This window comes from Rissa tridactyla, chromosome 20 (genome assembly GCF_028500815.1).
Source record: "Rissa tridactyla isolate bRisTri1 chromosome 20, bRisTri1.patW.cur.20221130, whole genome shotgun sequence".
In the NCBI taxonomy this organism is placed as follows: Eukaryota; Metazoa; Chordata; class Aves; order Charadriiformes; family Laridae; genus Rissa; species Rissa tridactyla.
Genome location: NC_071485.1, coordinates 2,634,746 through 2,658,983, shown reverse-complemented (window position 1 = coordinate 2,658,983; position 24,238 = coordinate 2,634,746). Strand labels below are relative to the sequence as shown.

At 51.6% G+C, this 24,238-nt stretch overlaps 2 protein-coding genes across 2 annotated transcripts in view; one reads left to right on the top strand and one right to left on the bottom strand.

Annotated features, from left to right (window-relative positions):
- Positions 1–8,993, top strand: part of ANTXR1 (ANTXR cell adhesion molecule 1) — a 115,903-nt gene extending 106,910 nt beyond the window's left edge. The window contains exon 18 of the mRNA XM_054180828.1: positions 4,613–8,993. Coding sequence (XP_054036803.1) covers positions 4,613–4,885 — 273 coding nt within the window. The 3' untranslated portion in view covers positions 4,886–8,993. The remainder of the gene's footprint in view (positions 1–4,612) is intronic.
- An 11,520-nt stretch (positions 8,994–20,513) lies between these two features.
- GFPT1 (glutamine--fructose-6-phosphate transaminase 1) overlaps positions 20,514–24,238 on the bottom strand; it is a 47,150-nt gene continuing 43,425 nt past the window's right edge. Inside the window, exon 19 of the mRNA XM_054224956.1 lies at positions 20,514–20,874. Within this exon, the coding sequence (XP_054080931.1) occupies positions 20,845–20,874 (30 nt within the window). The 3' untranslated portion in view covers positions 20,514–20,844. The remainder of the gene's footprint in view (positions 20,875–24,238) is intronic.

The following is a 24,238-nucleotide window of genomic DNA, read 5'->3' as shown; positions in this document are numbered from 1 at the left end:
ACTCCTCCTCCCCTAGGAGATGTTGGCTTCTCCATCTCCTCGGAGGCAGCGTAGCTGCCAAAGTCCATTTCAGTCCATTTGGACTGAAAACTCCTCTCTGGCATTATCCCTCCCCATCTGCATGGGTGAGAGAAATGTCAAGCAATGGAACGCAAGAATTCCCTTGGTCTGTCAGTTCACGTGAAAGGAGGAGAAAGCCTGAACGGTGTGTCTGCCCTTCATGCATGTTGGATGCCCTGCAGAATTACCCAATGCACAGTAGTGGAAAGTGTTGCCAAACAGGTCACTGTCAATTCACTGCAGAGCAGCTGACCCAGGCAGCAAAGGAAACAGCAGGAGGTAGGGGACAGCACGCTCGAGCTGAGAAAAAGGCACACTCTGTCCTGTTTTATCATAGAACCACAGGATCATAGAATGTGTTGGCTTGGAAGGGACCTCTAAACGCCATCTAGTCCAACCCCCGTGCAGTGAGCAGGGACATCTTCAACTAGATCAGGTCGCTCAGAGCCTCATCCAGCCTGGCCTTGAATGTCTCCAGGGATGGGGCCTCCACCCCCTCTCTGGGCAACCTGGGCCAGTGTCTCACCACCCTCAGTGTAAAGAACTTCTTCCTCATGGCTAATCTAAACCTGCCCTGCTCTAGTTTAAACCACTGCCCCTTGTCCTGTCACTGCATGCCCTTGCAAACAGCCCCTCCCCAGCTTTCTTGTAGGCCCCCTTTAGGGACTGGAAGGGGCTCTAAGGTCTCCCCGGAGCCTTCTCTTCTCCAGGCTGAACCCCCCCAACTCTCTCAGTCTGTCCTCACAGCAGAGGGGCTCCAGCCCTCGGATCATCTTCGTGGCCCTCCGCTGGCCCCGCTCCAACAGGTCCATGTCCTTCTTGTGGTGAGGGCTCCAGAGCTGGACACAGTGCTCCAGGTGGGGTCTCACAAGAGCAGAGTAGAGGGGGCAGAATCCCCTCTCTGGATCTGCTGGCCACGGTTCTTTTGATGCAGCCCAGGATGCCGTTGGCCTTCTGGGCTGCAAGTGAACATTGTTGGTGCATATCCTGCTTTTCACCCACCAGTACCCCCAAGTCCTTTTCCGCAGGGCTGCTCTCTATCACCTCATCCCCCAGCCTGTATTGATAACGAGGATTGTCCCAACCCAAGTGCAGGACCTTGCACTTGGCCTTGTTGAACTTCATGAAGTTTGCACAGGCCCACCTCTCTAGCTTGTCCAGGCCCCTCTGGATGACATCCCATCCTTCTGGCATGTTGACTGCACCACTCAGCTTGGTGTCCTTGGCAAACTTGTTGAGGGTGCATTTGATCCCACTGTCTAAATCATTGATGAAGACATTGAACAGCACTGGTCCCCGTACAGATCCCTGAGGGACACCACTTGTCACCCCTCTCCATCTTGACATCGAGCCATTGACCGCGACCTCATCCAGCCAGTTCCTTATCCACTGAACAGTCCACCCATCAAATCCGTATCTCTCCAACTTAGAGGGAAGGATGTTGTGGGGGACCGTGTCAAAGGCCTTGCAGAAGTCCAGATAGATGATATCCGTTGCTCTTCCCTTATCCACTGGTGTCATCACTCCATTGTAGAAAGCCACTAGGTTGGTCAGCAGGACTTGTCCTTAGTAAAGCTACGCTGGCTGTCTCGAATCACCTCCCTGTCTTCCATGTGCCTTAGCATAGCTTCTAGGAGGATCCGTTCCATGATCTTCCCAGGCACAGAGGTGAGGCTGTAAGGGGAAGAAGATTTGAACTCCAGCATAATGCACAGGAGGACGGGAAGAGGTATGGGATGGGTACAGCTCCATGCTGTGCCAGCGCTGGGCCAAGTCTGCCTCTCGTGTCTGCACTCCCATGCTGTCTGTTCTCTGGTTCTGCGTCTGAGTGGCTTATGCTCAGACTCCAGTCCGACTACTGGTTCAAACCAGACTGCATGGCCAACACGACCGTGTTAAAGCACGGTTATCGAGGACAGTGGAGATTTAATCATGTTTGAAAAAAAAAAGAGCTCTTTGATTTCAAAGCAACCCTATTACTGGAGAAAAAGAATAAGCAGTAGTTTGTGGACACGAGGTGGTAGCTAACTACAAATACTAGCGTAAACATCGGGTAGCTGTAGGTTGGTGTGGCTCTGCTGCTCTGTCCAAGCCAGTTTTCATCAATGAGAAGTCAAATCTTTGCCAGTGCAGAGGATGCACAGGACATACTCTCTTATCATTTTGGACCATGCCTTGGGCATTGCCGTGAATACGAGATGGCTTTCAGTCCTCCAGCCCTGCCCCGGCCCCAAACCCAAAGATTTCTGAGCCTCACCGCATCCTCTTGAATGTTCTTAGGGTGGTGCTCAGTTCCATTTGGATCAGCAGCACCATAACCTCACCCCCTGTAGCTTCCAGACTGAGTATCTCTCCACACAGAAACAATTGCAACTTTTTGTTCTCTGGCTGGGATTCCTGGACTGCTGCTTTTTGTTTGGCTTTACTTTATTCTCAACGTAAATAAAGAAAACGAAGCTAGTGCAAGTAATAGTCTGGAACTACTAAAGTTGCATTGCAGGAGATGTGGAACTAGAACAAGGAAAACATTCTCATGGGTTTTTTTTTCTGAATAGAATTGGTTAATCTTGGGTTCAGACTTTCACTCACTCAGCAGGCCTGCCCCACACTATTCACTTAAAATCACGGTGAAGTGCATTAAAATGACATTAAAGCAGAGACACCAGCCCACAAAGAGCAAACAGAACCAGGCACGCGCTGAGGTGAGACGGCTGTGTGCCTGTTACGGGCTGTCCTCTGCCTAGCAGATGGTGCCCCTTTTTGGCCAGCGCCAGAGAGGCTGGGATGCTGCGGAGGGGGTTTGCCCACTCTGACACTTCAATTTGTACGGGCATTTTGTCCTATGCAAGGGACGGAGAGCATGTCCCCGCTGCGCAGGTGCTAATGGGAGCGCCGTGTATGGAGCAGCGGTGGAGCCTCTCCTCCCTTTTCCCCTCTGTGTTGTCGTGCTGTGAGGACAAGCCTTAGCTGAGAGAGCACTCATCCTCCGGGACGGGCATTGCCACGGGCGTATTCGTGACCATTCCGTGGGTCTCTGCTCTGCCCCAGAGCCCGATTCCTTGAGGAGAATCTGAGTTGAAGCCAGGGGTTCTTCCTGCTGACAGAAGGCCAGGGCTGAGCCATGCAGAGAGGGTTCAGCTGCCGCCGTGCTCAGAGCAGCCCTGAGGTGATGCTCTCATCTCAAACTTGATGCGGTTCATGGCACTGTGAAATCTTTGTTTTCCTTAAACGACCTTTGCTTGCACAAGACAGCCTGCGCTCAGCTGTGGGCTGCTCTGCATACTTCATCACTTCAGCAAGGAATCCACTTTCCTTTGCTGAACGGCTCAGACTCAGACAGATGTTTCTTCACATCCACAGAGCATGATGATAGAATTGGCAGCCCTCTCGGAGAGGAGCTGTCTGTCTCTCTTTACGTGTCAGCCCCTTCCACGCCAGCTCCCCTCATCCCTGTCAGATCCTTGGCCAGCACCCTTCTGCCTTTCTCCCAGCATCTCCCTTACTTCACTTTGGGTCCATCTTCTGCAGAGCGTTTGGGCTACAGCAGGGATAAGATACAGAGCCGCGCACAGGATTCCAAATGACTGATGCTGCTGCCCCAACAGATCTCCCCCCGCCTGCATGGGCTCAGTGCTCCATTTGGCATCTTTTCACCAGGAAAAACATTTACTTAGGGAGAGGAAAGAAGAAAACAGAAAATAAGCTCACGCTCACAAATCCGAAAACAAAGTATGGACTCGGAAATCCTCTAGTGCCTTTTTGGATGATTTCATACCTAAAAGAATGAATCCATAATACAATAGTGCTGATTCTGACATTTGAGTATTTACAGTGGGATCTTCTGCAGGTGGAACTTAGGAGAAAAAATAAAACTAAAAAACATCTCAGAGGGCAAAGGTTTTGTTTAAAAATGTAAAACAAACTGTAGCTTAGCACCAAAGAGTGAGAAAAGCAGTTTATTGGCTTCTCACGAGCACTAGGATATCAAGACATCCTAATTTCAGGAAAAATTCTGAACAAGAAACTGTCTTAGTGAAACAAGTCTTCCCTTTTGCCTGGTCGGTAAATGATTAGAAGTAGGACACAAAAGCCAGGTATTTGAAGGAGAGAACGGCTCCAAAGGTGCACAGCCCAGATTTCATGCTGTTGGAAGTTCAGGACTGAGGTCTGGGAAGAGGCAGGGACCCCGGGCCGTGCGCTGGCTCAGACCCCCGTTCCGAAGAATAGGGACTGCTCTTGCCAGCTCTTGCAGCTTCAGTGTGACTTGATGTACTTGATGCTCTGCTTAAAGATCCTGGAGTCAGAAAACAGCACGAGAGGGTTTCATCCTCCTTCACTACAAAAGCTGTTGTTGGGGTTAAACCTCTTGGTTGCTCGGCACCGGACTTACTCTTATAACACCCATCTCAGAGAAAGAGAGGGAACGCAGCACCGTGCCCAGGAATACTTAAACTGGTGTCAGAATTGCATACAGCCAGGAAGGTATCTCAGCCGTGATGCCGTTGCCTCAGTCCGTAACCCTGCTTTTCCTCTTTATTCTCCTTTGTTTTAGGGACGTTGCATCAATTTCACCAGGGTGAAGAACACGGAGGCCCCACCTAAATACCCGCTCAACAACGCGTACCCGCCATCATCTCCACCTCCAGCGCCCATCTACACCCCCCCGCCCCCAGCCCCGATCTATACCCCCCCTCCCCCCAGCTCGCCCACACCCCACACCCCATCCCCATCTTCCACACTCCCCCCGCTCCCCCCACCACCCCAAGCCCCACCACCCAACCGGGCCCCCCCTCCATCTCGGCCCCCGCCTCGCCCAGCAGTCTAGGGGGTTGACCTTGCTCTTCTACAAGCATTCAAGAGGCTTTTTCAGCAGTACTGTACCACATCCATCTTCCTGGGGGGGTGGGGGGGGGACTAGAGGAAGCCGGACCGTTTTTGAAATGGGTGACAACAGAACGAACGACTTTGTAGTCGTCTCTCTCCTTTCATTTTCTTTTATTTTTAAAATCCCTTGTGCATCAGTGCCACCAAACTCTCGAAGCAAGAAAAGCCAAGAGACTGCAGAACAAGGCGAATCACTTGAGCTCCGTTTCAGCAAGGGTCTCCCCACTCGTTGTCCCCGACACTTCCCTGTGCCTTACCGCGGTGATTCCAGGATACATTGAAAACAAAAGGAATGAATAACTAGAGTAAGCTCTCCAGAAAGGCAATTCTCCCCAGGGAAGGACTGCAAAAGACTCTTCCAAGTGCAGGCATCCCAGCTAACTACCTGGAGACAACTGCACAAACTTCATGGTACAAGACTCAAGGTGTGACAGGAAGCTGATCACATCTCACTCACGTGCCAGCGGCCAAGCAAATAATGACAACAGCAGGTCTGCGAGTACAGAAACCCTGGTAAATCTGAAAAGAATTGATGACGGGCAGCTGTTCCCATGGACCGTGAATTGGAGAAGGGAAGGTATTGTCATCTCGGAGGGTCCAGAAAGGAGAAGGGGTAGGTCTCTGGTGTCTGGATTTGTGTATGTTGGTCTGTGGAAGTGCAGGTGAATGAAAATGGAGTGCCACTAGGGAAGTGAATTACGCGGAAAAATAAACCAGGAAGTATGTCACAAGGCTTTGACCCCACCTCCCGAGGACGAGGAATAATCGATGACAGGTCAGCCTGCAGCGCTCCCAGTGGGACACGGGAGTTCATCAAAATTGAGCAAAGGAATCTGGGAAAGGCATGGTTGACAGAAGAGTCTTTACATTCAATTTAGGCTAATTATGTCCTAGACTAGTTAACAGCTCTGCAGTTCGGCAGTGTAATTTAATGCTGCTTTCCATTTTAAAAGGAACATTTCTGAATATAAACAGGAGGTTAGGTGTGTCAAGTTCTCTAAATCCAGTCTGCTTGGGCTCCTTGTTATTGTCAGTTTGAAACGGTTACCACTGATGCATTTCTGTTTTTTCTGTAAATTGCATTCTTTTGCCCTAGAAATGTTTCCACGTGGATGTTTATTTTTTGTTTTCCTTTCCTGAATAAGTAGCAGATGCCTTCCAAACTGTAGTGAAGAAGAGCCAGCGTACTTACTCACTCTTGTCAGCTCTCAACAACATCACTGCTGTTAGCAGTTGTTGACTAAGGCAAAAACCTACGCACCGGACATGCAAGATGGGAATCAGTCTTCCAAGAAATGCACTGGCTGCATTTCTCCATGCTTTCTCCTCGCCTTCATGGAACCCCCACCATATTCCACGGTATTGCATACGCACACATTTTATCCTCTAGCAAACCTTCTGAGCACCCGCCTTCGCAACACAGTGCTGGGGATAGGTGAGATCCCTCAGCGCGTCGGGCAAACCTCTGGCTCTCTAATTCACTGTCAGGATCAGTTCTCACAAAACGACTCTCTCTCTGGAAATTGCGAAGTCGTACAAGGTAAACCATCTTTGTAGCTGCAGATCTATGACTATCTAAGGGTTATCATAATCGTGTAATTTTTTACCAGGTAAAGAAATGCTTTGCCAAGCACGTCCTTCAGTGCTGTTGGAAATACTAACTCTAGCTTTTCTAGCAAAAAAAAAGAAAAAGGGAAAAAGAAAAAAAAAATGCGCAAGGAGGAAAGGGAACAGGCCAAAAAGACTCAGTGGAGACTCGCCCCAGGGGCCTTTTGGTAAGGACATTTGTGAATGAACCCTTACCATGGGACTCGGAGTCAGTCTAGCTGTCCTCCACCAGCCTTGCCCACCGCCAGGCCAGCGCGTCATCTGTTAGGTGAGAGAAACGCACCAGCCACAGTGGGCCTGCGGACTCCATCTACAGCCGGGGCCGGCTGTTCGGTGAAAGGGCCGATTCTTTCCCCCACAACACTGTTTTGTCTGCGGGCAGCACAGAGCAGTCCCCCAATTAGGAGCAAACCCAACAGTTTTGCGACTCGCTGCGTCAGATTGTATCAGCTACAGGCCATGGTTAGTGCGAGATGAGGACTTTGTGATCGGCAGGGGGGAGCGGGAAGCTTTTAACGCCCTGGCACAAGTTTGGTTGGACTCCCTCTTGTGACGGATGGGATCTACTTAAGGGGCTGTTTGATTTGGTTTCATGATGAACGATGTAAAAACTGGGAATAGTGTAATACAGGATCAATAGGTATTTCTCTTAACAGATCCTCAGTATTTCAAAAAACATTTGGAAAGGAAACTGATTTTCAACAATACGGCATTGAGAATTTTTTTTTTTTATGAGTGTCAATTAACCAATAAATCTAAACCTACTGCTGGGGAAAAAAAAGCAGTGTATACTCCGTGACTAAAACTAACTTCTTGCAGATGTACATAGAAATTTTCTTTCTCCCCAAACTAAGGGGAAAAAAAATCCCTACGGTATTGAAGAAGCAACATAAAACCTAGATCAGGCTAGAAAAATATAATTTTTAAATCTCCCCTATGAAATCATCCAGTTTAGGGATAAAAAACAAACTCCAAATTTTTTGTTGTACATATTGTTACTGCATGCTTACCATATGTTAGATGGAAGCATTTCCTATCCATTGTGGATAAAAGAACAGTTTTCAAGTTGTAGTAAATTATTATAAAGCCAATGACATTTCATGGCATGTTATCGTATCAAGCTGTGCTTGTTGTATTTGTTTTCTTTATGGTTGTATTGCTTTTTTATAAATGTACAAATATTTCCTGTAGTGACGAACACCTATTTCACATAGCATTAATTGGAGCACTGGAGCTACGCGCTCCCTCCATCCATTAGCAAAGAGTTTCGCGCGTCGATCCGAGTGGGATACGGCCAGAGCACAGCGGGGAGGGACAAACGCAGCGGCTGCCGAAGCAGAAGAGCCCTGCTGCTGCCAGGGCGCCGGCTTTGGTGGGCCCGTCCTAACGTTCTCAGCAGAACGAGAGCAGGTTTGGTGACGGATTTTGTACCCAGTCTTGGATTTAGGCTCAACCCACGTGTGGTTGCTAAAATGGCTTCCCAAAAGTAGCGCACACGCTTTTGGAAATCATACGCCTTTTATGCCGACCCCTAAAGATTAATTTAGGAACTCAACATAAGGCAACCAAGAGTGAAAATTCGGTCCTGAATTTAAATCGGCTTCCCCTGACAATTAATGCTATGTAAATGAGGTTGAATTAGCTGGTGTACCATATACTGATGTATGGTACCCTATGTATCCTCTGTCTATACAACTTTCCTAGGAACACATTACACAGGCTATCGATCCACACTAGCCAATTTTGACGTAAACACTCGCTATCGATCAGAAGGAGTCGGGTGGCACTACATCTGCGCTGCCCTTCCTAAGGGCTTCGGCGGGTCTCACTGTTCACTGCTTGCACGTGCTCCTGCGTAGGCTGGTCTAAACAGCAACACAGAGATGTCTGATGGCGTTAGTTAAACGGTCGTTTCATTTGCTCGGAATAGGTCACTTGATTACTCCCGTTGTTTTTCATTCGTGCAAAACTTTCTGTCGGCGTGTCTTGCAGCTTTAAAGGACCAAGCAGCTGCATTTGACAACCATCCCGATTTTATTTTTATTTTTTTTTAATTGCTAATGTTACAAATTGTTGCTGGCTGTATTTTGAAGTGTTCACCCACATGGACTTTGCGGTCATCCGAATTCTCTCTCTTCTCTTTGGTGTGTGAAGGCATCTTCTGTCACTGTTTATTTTGGGGAAGGGGGGAGCGTCTGGCTTCGGAGAGCTCTGGCAGGATCCGAGGGGAGCCGGTCGGTAACATCGCCTTACGGGTGGTGCTGATGCAGCAAAGGAAAAGAAACGAGCCTTCTGTTTTGATGTTGAATTACGTTTTGTGAGTCCAGCCAGTGCTGTGCAATGATGTTTTACTCCCTCTGTTTGTTGCATGTGTCATTTGTTAAATTCAGTCATTACTCTTGCTGACCTTGATGTTATTATTAAAGAACTACACAAATTTGTGTTGGGCTCCGTAAGATTCATTGACGAGGCACAACGAAGTCGGAGGCAGGAGAATCCTGGGCAACAAGTTTCCTGATAAAACTGTCTTTCCGGCATCCTGGAGAACTCAGACTTGGTAATTTTCTTCCCGACAGCCCTGACACAAAAGCATATTTCATTCAGCACAGCCTGCAAGCCCGGGCTTTTCGACTTCCTCTGAAAACACGAGCCAGCTGTTTCCTCAGCACATCCAGCCTTGCGCGTCTAGGCCCAGTTGGGATTTTTCTTGCTGCATTTTATTTAAACCAAACTTGTAAACTAGAGGTGGGTCGATTCAGGCTGGACGTTGGGAAGAAGTTGTTCACCATGAGGGTGGTGAGACACTGGAACAGGTTGCCCAGAGAGGTGGTGGAAGCCCCATCCCTGGAGGTTCTTAAGGCCAGGCTGGATGGGGCTCTGAGCAACCTGATCTAGCGGGAGGTGTCCCTGCCCATGGCAGGGGGGTTGGAACTAGATGAGCTTTAGGGTCCCTTCCAACCCTAACAATTCTATGATTCTAAATGCAAAGAAGGAAGCCACGGTACTCAACGCATCCTGCTCTCTTGCTCGGACAAAAGGTGCTTTTTAAAAACTATCACAGAAAAACGTAGGTGCTTTTTGCAGAAGGGGACAGGCAAAAAAAAAACCCGTGAGGAAAGTTAAACCTCAGCGTAGCCCAAACTCAGGAGAGCTGATGCAAACCTGTGGTGGGAGCTCTGGGTCCTTCAGGGCACGCGTTTGCACAGAAGAGCCAGCGTAGCCTTACATAAGGTCTCATCAGTACTTTGGGGAAAAAACCTGAGAAAACCACCACAACGAGCCCCAGGCAGGCTTGTTTGCCCTTTCAGTCAGGTGCTGGCCCCACCACCTCAGGACGCTCCACTTCTCCGCCCAGGGAACCCCATCGTGGCAGACGGCATCGCCAGACACGCAACAGGACAACAGTGCCCGGAGGGAACATATTTTTTGGAGCAAAGCTGCTCCAAAGCAGGAGCACGTGGACACAAGGCTGCTAAGTAGCCCTGAGCGTGTGCCTGCCCCCCCACCCCCCATCTTGGTCTTGATCCTAATTAGCCACGTGCCTCCCTCAACAAGCCCCACCTGGGAGCAGGTCTGGGCTCTAGAGCCGGGGCTGCTGAGGGAGGGAATGGGGGGTTTTGAGTGGCTGGGGACAGAGCACTTTAGGAGCCAGCTTGTCGGCAGAGCGGGGAAGTGAAGGAGATGGGTACGTACAGCAGCTGGAAGAAGCCAAAATGTGAGTCCCAGCTGGGCTGTTTCCAGCATCTTCTTTTATTTTGGGGTTGAAGCTGGGGGGGCTGCTCACAGGGCTCTCTTTGGGATGAACCTGGCTTGTTCCTCCAGAGGTTTGTCTGGATTCGGGCAGCTGAGGAGTTCCTCGCTTGGCAGGGAACGAAATTGCTGGTTCTTTCTAATTCTGGCAGAGAAATCCCCTTCTGAGTCACAGATGGGGCTTTTGTAGGGGGGCTGAGGGGAACACCAGCAGGACCCAATGCATAGCAGGATCCTCTTCTTGTTGTTAGCGTCGCTGGAGAGCGTAATGCACCTTTTTTGAAGAAACAGCTATAAAATAACTCGTAAAAAATAACACAAGCAACAGAATAAATCACGTTGGACGCCGGTAGTGGCTGAAAGTCTGTAGCACATTGCCAGAACAAACTTCTTAAGATTATTTAAATATCTCTTAAGACTTAAATCCTTTCAAAGGTCCTTCTTGCTAGCAGGGGAAGGTAAAATATCTTTGAAAGGCCCAGAGCGCCAGGAAGGTGTTTTCTCACGCCGCTGGGTCAGCGTAGATGTCGCCCAAAGTAATGTGTCCCTGATGGTGAGGGACGGTCCCCTCCACCGAGGGCACCGACGCTGGACGTGGCCCGGAGCTGTAGCTGGTGCTGTGCTGCCTTTGGCTGCTGCCTCGTCCCGTCTCACCGGCTGACCGTGCCGCAGCCTCAACGGGAATTTTTCTAGTTCTTCACAGACATTAAATCGTGGGGCCTTTTCCAGAACTGGAGGAATTAATAGGCACGGAGAAACTGCAGCAGGCAAAAATACCACAGAGAGTGGAAAACTGAACTGAGCAGATGAGGTAACTTTTACTTGCAAGAGAGCTGGGGGTTTCTGTGTTCCACTTTCCATTCCCACTTAAAATGCTTCCTGGCATATCCGTGGGGCCTGCTGCTGCCTGCCTCTGGGTGTGAATGTCTTCAGCTGCTTCTAGAAGGTGCTTAGTGCTTTATTTCTTCTTGCATGTGAGATCTTGTGGGCTCTCTACACCCAGGGCTCACTGGTAGACGACCAGGAATGGGGGTGTCAGGATCCTTTTTCTAAGTATTTCTTACTCGATGGAAAGTCTCTCTGGGAAAGTAAAAGCCGGGCAGAAATAGAGTATGTCTACATTCCTTAAATCTGTTTTTGGGGATGGGTGACCTGTGAAACGTGAGCCTTAGGAAGGCTTGTCTGCCCGTCAGCGTTGCCCTGTAATACCCTGTCTTGCCATTGCCCTGACCTGTGTACGCAAACATCAAACTGCTTTTAAGAAAAGCTGAGAAAAATCCTCTGGGAAAGTGAGATTTTTTGACTCATCTTGGCTCTGCAGTGCCTAAGTTCAGATAAAATTAAAACTTCCGTACGCCTCCAGAGCTCCAGACCGGACTGAGGGGGTACGGCTGAGGAGAATGCTGGGTTTGTTTCCCGGGTTTCAGTTAAGGTAGGGCTCCCGAGCACCCTGGTGGGCTGTGATATTATCGTTTGCGAGTGAAAATTAGAAATCGGTGTTCCTTTTCTTCTACTTCTGGTTTGGCCCCGATGCTCAAATCCTTACCCGTGCTGTAGGATCGGAGCCAGGAGGCAGGGTTGGGGAGTCGCCGGAGCAGGGTCAGGGATCAAGCCGAAGCGTTGGCAAAGGGGCACGTACGTCCTGGGGACAGCAAAGGGGCAGTGGCTGCAGGTTTGGGAAGAGCCCCTGCTGCTAACGGAGCCCGATTCCAGGTTTGCCTCTGCTCCTGGGAGACTCTGGCAAATCCTGCCTGTGCTCGGGGGGGCTGCTGGGGGTGTTTCACAGGGTGCAGCTAATAGAGACATGGTGGGTTTGGATGGTTCCTTCATCGTTCGTGGCTGAGCAGCGCGCCTCACCCTCCCTGTGCCGAATGGCACAGCAGGCTCTCCCTCCGGTAACTACAGCAACGGCAGATGTGGAAAAAATATTAGGAATGGATCGAAGATATTTTTAGCTGTCTCTGATGCAGCGCAGCGTCAGGGAGCCAGCATGAGATACACGGGCGGCATTTCCATTGACTGCCAGGAAAAAAGCCCACAGGACAGAACTTGGAATTGCTATTTCGACGTGATACAGTGTGAATTTGATGGTAGTTACTTTTTTTGGGGGGGGGGGGGGGGGGTAAGACTAGTGTCGTTCTATGTGTGTGTGATACACTGTTGGCTTAAAGTAATAGCAATTACAGATGCCTATTTCACGGGCTGTCATGGAAACTGGAGAGATTTGCAGTTGCTAAAAATGTATTGAAATAACTGTAGTAGCATCAGACAGTTTCTTGTTTGGTTTTTTTTTTAACAGTGCAGCCCAGAAGGTCAAATTCTGAAGTCATTCTCACTTGTCTGCCTCTGACTCTGTTCCCGTCTGGGCAGGGACATGCATGGCTTGGTCCGGGGTGCTCCTCCAGCCTGCTGGAGATAATCCGCTGAAAATAAGCGCCTCAGAGTGGCTTACAAAATAAAATAAGCATTTTATATTTTTTATTTTTGGTTAGAGAAGGATGTGGAGGTAAATAACCTGTCAAGGATCAAAGAGGTAGTTGTTGGCAGAACTATTCCTTGCGTCTTGGGCCAGCAGACTCCTATGACACTAACGTGTCCTCAAAACACGGCAGCAAACCATTGTTTTCTTCTTTTCAGTTGTAGGAGATCTTATAAGCGGCTTTTTTAGGAGACCGAGTCGTTTGCATTGACCCAAATAATGCAGTGAATCAGAAATGTGATTATAATTCTTGACCGTGACACCGGGTGAAGTGAGAGTACACGTGGCACCATCAATCTTCAGAGGCAAAAAAACCCCAAAGTCCTCGGTGATTTTGTTCCCCGTCCCCATTCCCTTTAGAGAGCGACGGGGCTTCCCTGGCTGAGGTCAGTGACGTTATGAAATCGGGTTCCTGCGCAGTTTCCTTCTCTGTGCGCAAACCAGTCCAGAGGTGCACCCACAGTAGGAGAAACCATTTATATCCAATGGCTGGTGGTGCCACCCAGCTCCCGGACAGCAGGAACCCATGTCACCCAAGGGGCAGTCCCGCATGGATAGTGCCACGTCCCCGGGGTGTGGGGAAAAGCCAGATTTGGAGGACTGGATTCCCTCTTTAGAGGAAGCTCCTGGAGCAGAGTTGGTGGCACTTGTTGCTTCAGAAATAAAATTGGAGCTCGGGTGACTGGAATAACAGGTTACAAGGAGAGCCGCCGCCTTTTAATAGTTAAAACCTGGCCATTTGCTACCTCACAAGCTGTTTACATGTTCCTTTGGCATCTGTGGTTAGTGACTTGAACCAGGTGTTGCACATGTTCGCGCTGCTGACCCCCGCTCTGGTGATGGCTTTGTGCAAGAGCCTGGGCATCCCCCACGGTGCCCGTGTCCTCCACCCTTGCAGTAGGACCTGGGGCCGGGGTCCTGCTTTGGGCCGTGCCCTGTAGCTCGATTTCGGGTCTGTTGCTGTTCTATTAGGGCTGGCGCGACTGCGTAGTTTTGGGGGCTTTTTTGAAAAAGAAAGCCAGGATTAGTTCCTGTTGACAGATTGCTGGTTCTTTAAATATCCCAACGTTCTCTCGAGCAGGCAGGGGAAAGTTTAGGTAATGCTGCAAATATGGAGGTAACTCTAGCTACTTATCTGAGGCCAAATTGGCAAGGCTTTAAAGAGTGCCCATTATAAATGGAAGCCATCAGAGATAGTGACTAAGAAGGCCCCGCTCCGGCCCCTGATCGTGACGGGATGCTATCAGTACCCCGTCCCGTCTTGTTTCCATGCAAGGGCTGAGCAGACAAAGGAGTTCCCTGTGCAGGGCTGTTCTGTCTGACATGTGGGAACAAATGAAAGGCAAATGTTAAAGGGGAGTTGAGGGCTTGGGTTTTCTTCCCAAAGCCAAAAGCTTTTCAGACATTCCTGGGAAGCATCTCGGAAACGGGAGGATCAGCGTCAGTAACCGTATCCTATGATCTGAAGATCCTCTGCAAACCGTGAAAACTCCCCAAACTTCTTAGCGGTCTGGGAGACAGTGTGAAGCGATGGTACAGCCGTAGCTTGATGCACGTGTGTGTAATGGATGTGACTGAGTCTCATTTCACCACGCACCGGCGCGGGCCGCGGTGCTGTGCCCTGTTATGGTGTGGGTGGGAGATGCCACAGCAGCAGCTGGAGCCTTGCGGAGGTGCCGTTTGTCCTCCAGGTAGCGTTGATGTGTGTTTGGGAGGTTGATGGGGTAGGACTTGGCCAAGACACGCGCTCCAGGATTTAGGCCTTGATCTATAGGATGCCTTAGAAGGGAATCTGGCTCCCCTTGCAAAACGACTTTTGATTTTTCTCTTGGCAAGAGCTTCCCTTTGTCTCCAGTTATATTGATCTCATGCCTGTTCCAGCTGTGACTCCATAGCCATGCTTAGAGCTTTCCAAGCCTGGCCTTCAATAACAAACTTCCTCATAAACCAGACGGGCCTCATCTGTCGTATATACCAGACAGCCGAGAGAAGCACGCGCGTGAATGCCAGAGAAATGCCACGTTCGCTTTGTGCCATCCATCTCTTCCGAAGGAGCTGCTGCGGGCGGGCCGTAAGCAGCAACAGAGCGGTTCTGAGCCTCGTGTTTCTCTCCTCCCCTTGCAGCAGCGGGTGACTCTTGACCTCCAGAGTGAGAGGGGTTTCTCTGTGATGTTTAGGGAAGTCAGAAAGCACCGTGGAAGTACGGAGGGACTCCACGCGGCCTGCGCTGTGCCCTGCTGGGAGATGGATAAGAGGGATCTGCGAATACATTGGGGTGTGGCCGAATACAGTAGCATCACACGTATGTTCCTGGAGCCTATGGCCCTGGATGTAAGTACCCTGAGTGGCTGGGTGGAATAAATCAGAGGGTTCCTGCGTCATTGTCTGTGCCTTCTTCTAGCACGAATTTTCCTGTTTTCTTGATTTTTTTGCATCCCCACCTCCAGAAGGGGCAGAGTTACACGACTCTTGACCGTAGAGGTCACCCGTCCCGTGCTGATGCAGGTGTCTGCGTTGCAATGAGCTGGAGAGGAGAAGGGGCTTGTGTGTGGCGAAGGCTGCCGATGCCGTAAGTGCTGGGGCATCCTGCCCCTCGCTGGTCTGCGGGGATTTTTGCCTGAGTAAGGACTGTAGGACTTGGCCTTTGCTTTACACCCCTTCGACACGGTTTCTTACTGAAACAATTTGGCTGAAACAGACACCAGCTGAGGCCAAGTGCCGGACCACCCAGGCCACCGGCCTAATCCACTTGTGGCACATTTTTACATTCCCACAACATAAAGTTAAATAAATAAGAAACAGACCAGAATGTGAGAAACAAAAAAGAAGGCACGAACTGCTGGAAACTCGCCAGAGAATCCATTGATTCAGTAGGATGAATGCAAATCTTGACCAGAACAGTAAGTAGGGAGCCCACTAGCCTGCTTTGGTGTCAGCAGGCGAAGGTCATGGGAACATAATAATCTAGATTTAGAGAAAGAACCGCACCGTTGCAAACACTGTCACTTCAGAGCACCAGCAGCAGAAAAGCTCTGAAAGCCGGTCGGGGGGGAAACCAGTTTAAACAAATCTCTGCCTAGGATTGCCAAGGAGGAAGGAAAACTTCCCTGTGGCTCCGAAGGTCGGTGGTGAGCCGGGGCCAAGCACACGTGGGAGACGGGGCAGCAGTTCCCCGGTGCGGAGCTGCAAAACCTGCTGTTGGTGCCCACCGACATTTTGCCGGGTAGAGCTGTCTGCACAGAGGCAGGATTTTTTTTCTTGGAGATCATCTTGTCTTGTCTGTGTTTGCAGGGAGGGGAATGCTGATAGAAGCCAAAGGGAAACGTTTTCATTTCCCTAAAAAGTAATTTCAATTTGGGCTTTAACAGGTGAGCTTTACTTGTTTCATTTGTTTAAAAACAACATCTGAAAAAGAATACCTACTGAAAACTGTGTTTTGGCCAAAAATGAAAAATAAACCTTTTTTATTCTTTTTACTAGGGGCCTTTCTAAGGTTGAATGTATTTTTTTTTAAACTGACCAATGTTTCTGCAGCCTCTAATGCATGTGTCTAAAACCAGTCAGACTTGGCAGAGCCAAGTAATTTTCGTAGAGCCACATTGGTCCCTCTCCAGGGGGGAGCCTCCAGAAGGCTCATCTGGTGGGTGCTCATGGCTGGAGGCTGTGGGATAGTTTCTCTGAGTGGTTCCCCCACCAGTTAGAACCATAGAACCATAGAGTGGGAAGGGCCCTCTGGAGATCACCCAGTCCAACCCCCTGCCAGAGCAGGGTCACCCAGAGCAGGTGGCACAGGGACGCCTCCAGGCGGGGTTGGGATGTCTCCAGAGACGGAGACTCCCCCACCTCTCTGGGCAGCCTGTGCCAGGGCTCTGCCACCCTCATGGCAAAGAAGTTCCTCCTCGTCTTGAGATGGAACTTCCCATGGTCAAGTTTGTGCCCGTTACCCCTTGTCCTGTCCCCGGGCACCACTGAGAAGAGCCTGGCCCCGTCCTCCTGACACCCCCCCTTGAAGTATTGATCAGCGTTGATAAGATCCCCCCTCAGCCGTCTTTTTTCCAGACTGAAGAGACCCAAATCCCTCAGCCTTTCCTCATCGGAGCGATGTTCCAGTCCCCTCATCATCTTGGTGGCCCTTTGCTGTCCCCTCTCCAGCAGTTCCCTGTCCTTGAACAGTTAGGCCGGTGACAACTGGGGACAACTGTGTGTTGTGCAATGGTGTGCTCCTCCAGTGATGGAGATGGGAAGTTTGCTGCCACCACGAGGGGTCCTGGTTCTTGATTCACCCCTGCCTGTGAATAAAATCAGTTCAGGTACTAAATAAGTTTAGTGCAATCCTCTTTTAAATAATTCTGAGCTAAAACAAGCACAGAATTGTTTTTAGGTTTGTCTGGATTGTTTTAATCACAAGCAGCGTGTCCGTGGGCAGGAGACCCTGCCTGGAAAGGGAAGGCTGCAGTGAGCCACGGGACGATGTTACTTTTCCTCCGCTCCACGCCTTTTTTGCAGGAACACGCGTGTGCCCGCAGACACGCCATGGGGAGTCAACTCGTGCCAACCCCTCCTGGGCTTGCTGAGTTTGCACAGACCTCGGCGAGAGAGGGATTTCACCACCGTCAGGAGGAGACTGTGGCAACCAGGGATGGGGACCCCGGCTCCCAGCAGGTACCTGCCACAGGCTGCTGTAGGAGAAGGACACAAACCGCACCAGAGAGCAGTAAACGGGTCGTGTCCTTCACACTCGATACGCCAATCCTCTCCCCTCCTCTTCCCATGTATTTCCTGTGCAAAAATTCCCGACTTCTTTTTTAACTCCCTTTCTGCCGTCGTTGGAATATGATTTAATCGCAGCCAACTCTGCCGGGGAGGCGGCTGGTCGGGAGTCGTTAGCAACGGTGATGTGCGTCGGTCCGTTGGCAGCCAGCTCGGTGATAAATCACTTCACTGGAAGCTCAGGATGTTGGGTTGTGTTTTGGGGTTTGTTGTTTTGTTTTTTTTTTTTTCCCCCTCCACCTCCCTTTCTGTAGAAGAAAAGGCATGAAAGAGATGAGCTGTGCTGAAAGCCATTTCCACGCTCGCCCTCGGAAGGGTTTGCGGCTGGGGGTGGGATACTCTTTGTGTGCTGGCAAGTTCAAGATGCTGCGGTTTGCTAATGCATAAATACTGCAGGATTTCACAGTTGCTCCCCATGTGCCAGGGAAGTCGGGGACGTATTCAAGCGGTTGGAGAAGTTTAGAGGATCTTTAGGACGTAAAAGAGAAGGGGATGTTGTCCCGAGGAGCGACGCCTTGCGCAGCCGCCCCAGCGCGCAGCAGGAGCGGATCTGCTGGTGATGCCGCAGACAAACCGGTGCGGGAGGGGTTCAGGCAGTCTCGGGACACGCTTCCGCATGGATGGTGCTTCAGTTTTGTGGAGAACACCAAGGGTTTTCCCAGCTTTGCTTTGTCAGTCTAATTTAGGCCGGTACAGCTTGGAAACATTTTTGCTCTGTATTAATTTTTTTTGAAATGCATTTCAATCAGAGGAAGAGATTTGTACCGGATCCAGCCCGGAGTGTCTGTGAGCGAGCGTCTCGTGCGACGGTGACCAACGCAAGCAAGCGGAGTGCAGTTCGGCTGGTTTATTTCGGCCTTTGCGCCTTCGTTTTGAAAACAGCGCAAGGCAGAGAGGACAAATTTACTTTCACACACGCACAACCATCCTTTATTATCGTAAAATGTGGTTCTGGCAAACAGCAGCCACGCTCTCGTTCAGAGGGCAGGAAAAGCGAGGGTATTCCAGGGCGGTGCCTGAGCGGGAGCACCCTGCCCTGGGTTAGGAGCAAGCACTTGATTTGCGGGTGGCATTAGGTGGCATGGTGACCTCGGGCTTGGAGGCACGAGATCTCTTCCAGTCCCACATCCCCCCTGCACGGCCCGTTCCGAAGCTTGCTGGAGCAACTGGAAGGATTTCCCCCTTTCTGCCGTGTCCTACGTCAGACCCCGAGTGTCTGTGCTGCCGCTGGGTGCCCGTGCATATTACTGATCTGAGTCGGGCGGAAACCCCATCCGCTGTCTTCAGATTTACCTCCGCAATGCTGCGGGAGTTAATATTTCCTCTTGTGGGCAATAGGCTGCCCGCTGCTAAAGAACGAGTTTTGTCCGCGTGTCTTTTCATTTTACCCCTCGTCTGGAGGCACAACCGCCCGTGCGGCGTCCTGGCCCAGGCCGGTCAAAATGGTCTGGGTTAGCGTGAACATTTTGGGGTGTTCATTTGTTGTATTTTAGATTTATTCCCCCCCCCACACACACTCTCTCTAGGTCATATCGATTGAATTGGTGTAAGGCCTGATTTATAACTTAAACGGCCCTTGTGCCAGGGGTTTTCCGTACTCTCCGGAGCACTGGTGTTGATAGACTGGAGGGAGCCGAGCGTGCCGGGGCCTGGCAGCCGGCTGGGCGCTCCCAGCTTTTTCCACACATTTCCCAGGTGCTCCCAGGAAAATGGGGACGCCGGTAAACCCTGCTGACAACAGATTGCAGTGCTGGGGGTGGTGGCAGGTCCTGCGTAGGCCCATGGACGGCCTTAGGCACGGCCATGCCACCCCCCTCTCTCTCACGGCATTACCAGAGGTCTGTTGAAGCTTTGGTGCTTAGAGGTGTGTGACTGGGCGTCTTGGGTTGTGTTTAAAAGCAGAAAAGATTGATCTTTCACTCCAAAAGGCTGTGGGCGGACGGAGGCAAGTGAAGGTTCCCAAACTTACTGCCTCAAAATGTTGTAGTTGGAAAAGCCGGCCTCGACTATTGCCTTATATTGCACCAACGCCTCCTCCGCTTCCTCACGTTATCGAAGCTCAAAGCACTTTGCGAGAGTTTCGGTCCTGAACGGCACCTGTGTGAACATGGCGTGCGCAAAATGCTGGTGATTGCCACGGCTGAACGATCTGGGGGGTTGTTTCTGGGGCAATAACTGCCAGGCAGTGACGATCTCTGACCTGTGACCAAGGACCAAGTGGGACCTGGGGTTATTCTGACTGACTTGGCACTTGATGCCTTCAGGAATTCCTACCCCGCTGGGTTTATAGCAGTGAGACCTTTATGCCTCTGCAAGTCAGACCCCTCGCCTCTTCCCAGCCGTGTCCTCAGCCTGTCCGTGGCGATGGCCACTGTAGGCAATGTTCCTCACCGGGCCAAGAGGTGCTTCTTGACATCCTGGCCCCACAGTGTTCCCACCAAGCCACCGCTCCTCTGCATCTCCTACGGGCTTTTTTTTAGTTTTCTAATCTAATCATAGGGAAGGTGGTGGTTTTTCTCCGCTCCCAGGAGCTTGCCATAGACATTTCAGCAGGTCTGGGGAGAGAATTTGGCTAGCTGTCCTTGTCTGCGTGGGACTGGCGTGTTAAACATATGAAGCAAGATGCAGGGCTGTCCGGCTGGGCTCTTGTGACAAAACCATCACAAGGACTAAAGGCCCAGCCTTCCCGTGCTCTCTATGTAAGACACATCCTCGCCATGCTACGTGCAGGCTAGAAAGTCAAGTCAAAGTGACGCAGACTTCAGCCATCAAAACTGTCACTGAACAGGGAAAGGAGGGCGAGTGGGAGGGAGTCACGAACTTGGCTTTGTTTCTTAGGCTGCAGAAGCCAAGGAGGGAAGAATCCATCCAAGAAGAAAGACAAACTGGCATCTCCAAAGCAGGAATGCTCTGCTTTTGGCATTTGCTTTAAAAATCAAGACATCTTTGGAGACTTTTATTGTTTAAAACCTAAAAACAAGGCAAGAACTGCAGTGCAAAATGCAACCAGCCAATAGAGTAATCTGGTGACCGTCACTCCAGGGGGTTCTTCTGTGCCCTACTCGGTGCAAAACACTCAAATCTCGGGCTGCCAGCCCGTGCCGCGCAGAGCAGACAGGACCTGACTGATGCTCGTGGCTGCCTGGGAGGGCCCTGGGGTGTGGGCAGAGAAGGTGGCGGCCCAGGGACGTTGTTTTGGGTGCAGGTCACCCCTCTGGCTCCTTCTCCTGGAGGTTCTCGAACGGCTGCACGGGCGGCGAGTTGCTCACAGAGTGGCGAAGCGGCGGTGGCCTTCAGTCTCTGGAGGCGGCAATGCGGTCCACCTGCAAAAAGGACAGGCAGCCGTGAAAAGAGCAGCCCTTAGAGCAGGGAGGTGCGGCCACGCTTCGACACCGGCCGCGGTGAGGAGCGCGGATCTGGCACCCAGAAATGGGGCCACTGCTGTGGACAGCTGGTGGTTCAGCCCGGTCGGCCGCGGAAGAAGTAGCGTGGGGGTTGAAAAAACCCCGGACATAAGGGTATCTGCTTTCCCGCGGTGTTAATTCTGGGCTTAAACAAAGGAGGGCTTTGTGCGTGCAGGATAACCATCCAGACTCGATGGGATTACTCGCTGTAACTGAGATAGTACAGGAAAAACTCAGCCTGAGGAGGGTGTTAATCCTTGCTCTCAAGGGATGTGTGATGTATTGGAGCTTCGCTTCTCTTTCTCACCTATCTGTTAACGACTACGGGGGCTAACGCTACCTCCTCTGCACCTTTGGGACCGTAGCGGGAGTTTGCAAGCAGCTGTGTAGCCCTAGGGGGAAATTGGGTGTTTTTGTGAATCAGCGACTGTATTTTTGGGATACTGAGATGCAGTGGCTGTCGAAACACGCCGGGCAGGCTGGAAATCGGGTCATTTGCTGCAAATCCAGCGCTGAAACTGGTCCGGTCTTGGCTGGCGTTTCTCCGTGAAATGGCCCTGCACTGGGCCTCTTGTAAAACTTGTGGCTCTGGAGGGACCAAGAGTCCGGGGCGTGAGCTCCCGAACTCATTTGAGTTTGGTACCGGCGGCGTAATGAGCAGCGTCAGCTACAGGCTCTGTGGCCGGTTGAATGCTGCCTTGAAACTGCCCGTGGGTCACGCAGGACCCCTCGCTTTGGGCTTTTCTACCTGTTTCCATTCTGGGAAGCAGCATCCACCCAGGCTACGTGGTCTTAGGAGCAGCTGTAGTTCTTCCTTTAATTTTTCCAGCCATAGAATAATGGCAGGTATTTCCCTTTGGAACAGGACTTTATATATATAGTGCTTTCCATACACCGTAGTCACTGGAACAAGCAGAACATGTCAAAGAGCGCGGCGTTCCCAGGCTGGTGAGCCTTTCTCCCAACTGAACGTTTCACTGCTTGTTCCTACTGATGAGAAAAGTGTTTCTTAGTTGATGTTTCCATGGTGTTAAAGCCCAGGTCTCGCTGCAGTTCTCTTTTTTTTTTCCTACGCGAATAGCAACCACCCACATCTACTCAAGAACAGTTTTTCTCAGAGCTGTGACCAGTGTACCTCCAGTTATCCACAACCCCCTGCCTGCCGGCCTGCTACAAACCAGCTGGTCGCATCCAGCTGGTGCATTGAATTGAAGACAGCTACAAATAAATTACTTGCTTTATTGCTTTTCCGCGTAGGCATTGGCCACGATACCACTTGGGGCACGTGGGAACCCAAACGGGAGGGGTAAAGCGATGAGGTACAGGACGCTCCTTAGAGAGACGTGACAGATTTTAAGCCGCACCCGGTTTAAGAGCAAGTTTGAGCTCTCGCTTTGTCCCGCCGGCTCCCCGGGAGCCGTGCCTTCCGTTCGGTGGCACCTCACACTGCACGGAGTGACTGAACACGAACCTTCCGAGCTATGTTAGGGGGAGGAAGGACAGATGTCCTTTTCTGCAATCCAGCGGTGCCTAGAGAAGGGATGGTTGCCCCCAGGCCCCCGCCTCCTTCCCCTTTGAGGGCGCTCCCCGAACTAATTCCTGCCTGCTCTCAGCTAGGCTAGCAGAGCCCGGCATGAAGCTTGGGATCGTGACGAGCCCTTCTTCCCAGCTGGCAGCACCCGGGGGCGGGGGGGAGGCAAATGGCTTCGGTCCCTCCTGATCCCTACCCCAACTCTCGTGCCCATACAGCCCCACGGCAAAAACTGCTTCCTAACGCCAGCTGCTCGGCTCGCGAGCACGTGCCTTTCTGGGTTAGCTCACGTTGGCCTCAGGACCCACTTGCCTCCTGCCTTACATGGACGTGGCCCTGCAGGGACAGTCCTCGCGGCAATTAATTCATCCTACGTTGAAGCCCCGTCATGAGCCCTCCCCGCAGGCTGTCTGCCAGTTATGCCAAGGGAGGTGACGGGGCTGCTCTGTAGGCTCAGGCCTGTGGAGAAGAGGGGGATGAGGACTGCCGTTCTCCTGTAGCGACACAATCAGCGAGGGCCGTAACACACGTTCACCAGGTCACCAAAACCTGTGGCTCCTGGCGGTGCGGTTCTGTTGGGAGTTTTTCCTGGGTGCGTAATTCCCAGCTTTGTGCAACTCTGAAACCCCCCTAAATTCCACCTGGCGATAGCCGGCACCACAGGCTCGGTATTACATTGCCGGGGAGGTCGCCCTCCGAACGTCAACATCCTGCCTTGGCACGGGGCACACGGGTCTTGAGTTTTCCCAGCGTGGACCAGTTGGGGCTCTTTGGATAGAAGAGATTTTTGATTTTGAGCAGTGTTTCTGGCTGGGCTTGGAAAAAGCACGCCTTCCGGAGCATAGGAGATGCCACAAAAAAATGCGAGCAGGAATGCGAGTCCCTGCCACAGTTTACAGCAGAGCCGTCCAGCCGATGACCACAGGGGCCATTCTGTCTGTTCTGGTGGCCCTCTTGCCCTGGTGGGGCTGCGAGTGCTGGAGAGGAGGTTTTGTAGCTCAGACCGGGATTTCCCAGCGTGGTGTGCCAGCAGCCATGCGCTGATAGCCCTGAAGGGCGGCTTTGGTTACGAAACCGACTTCCACGCGCATCCTCGGCGTCTGCCAACGTGCCGTGAGTCATCCTGTGCAGGCAGGCAGCGTCTCGCCCAGTACCGGGTGCTAGAAAGCATCTGCTTGTGAGCTTGGGGAAGGCTTGTTCGAGTGGCCCCTGGCATCAGAAGGGAGGAGAGGCACCGTCTCCTTCCTAGCGGTGACCCTCTGGTGCGTGTGGTGCCACCGAAGTGGAGAGGCCGCTGGAGCGTGCCGTCCCCCGCAGCGCTCTTGTGTCCCATGCCCCGCTCTCCCAGGGATGCAGAAAGCTCTCGAGGTGGAGCTGGCACGTCCAGTGCCAGCCTGCTCCAGCCGGGAGGCTCCGGCGCATCCCCTGCCCCTGGAACGCGCCGTCTCATCTAGTCTAGGTTAATTCCGGGCAGAGATGGAAATGAGAGGAGCGGGGAGGTTTTAGCTGCATCCCATGCAGGCTTGCTGATTGTTCCCTTTAGCGGGAGCTGCAGCGTCGTTTTGGTACAGCCTGTGCAGGGTAATTTTCTCCTTCGTAAGGTCTTTGGGTGCCCTCCTACCACTCGGAATGAGCTGGCCGGGCCCGCCGTGCTGCCACCCATCCTGCACGTGGTCCACGTGTATCTCCCGATGCTCGGGAGCCCCTGGGAGCCTAATTGGCTCTGAGCTGGGGTGGTGTCGGGAGCGTCTC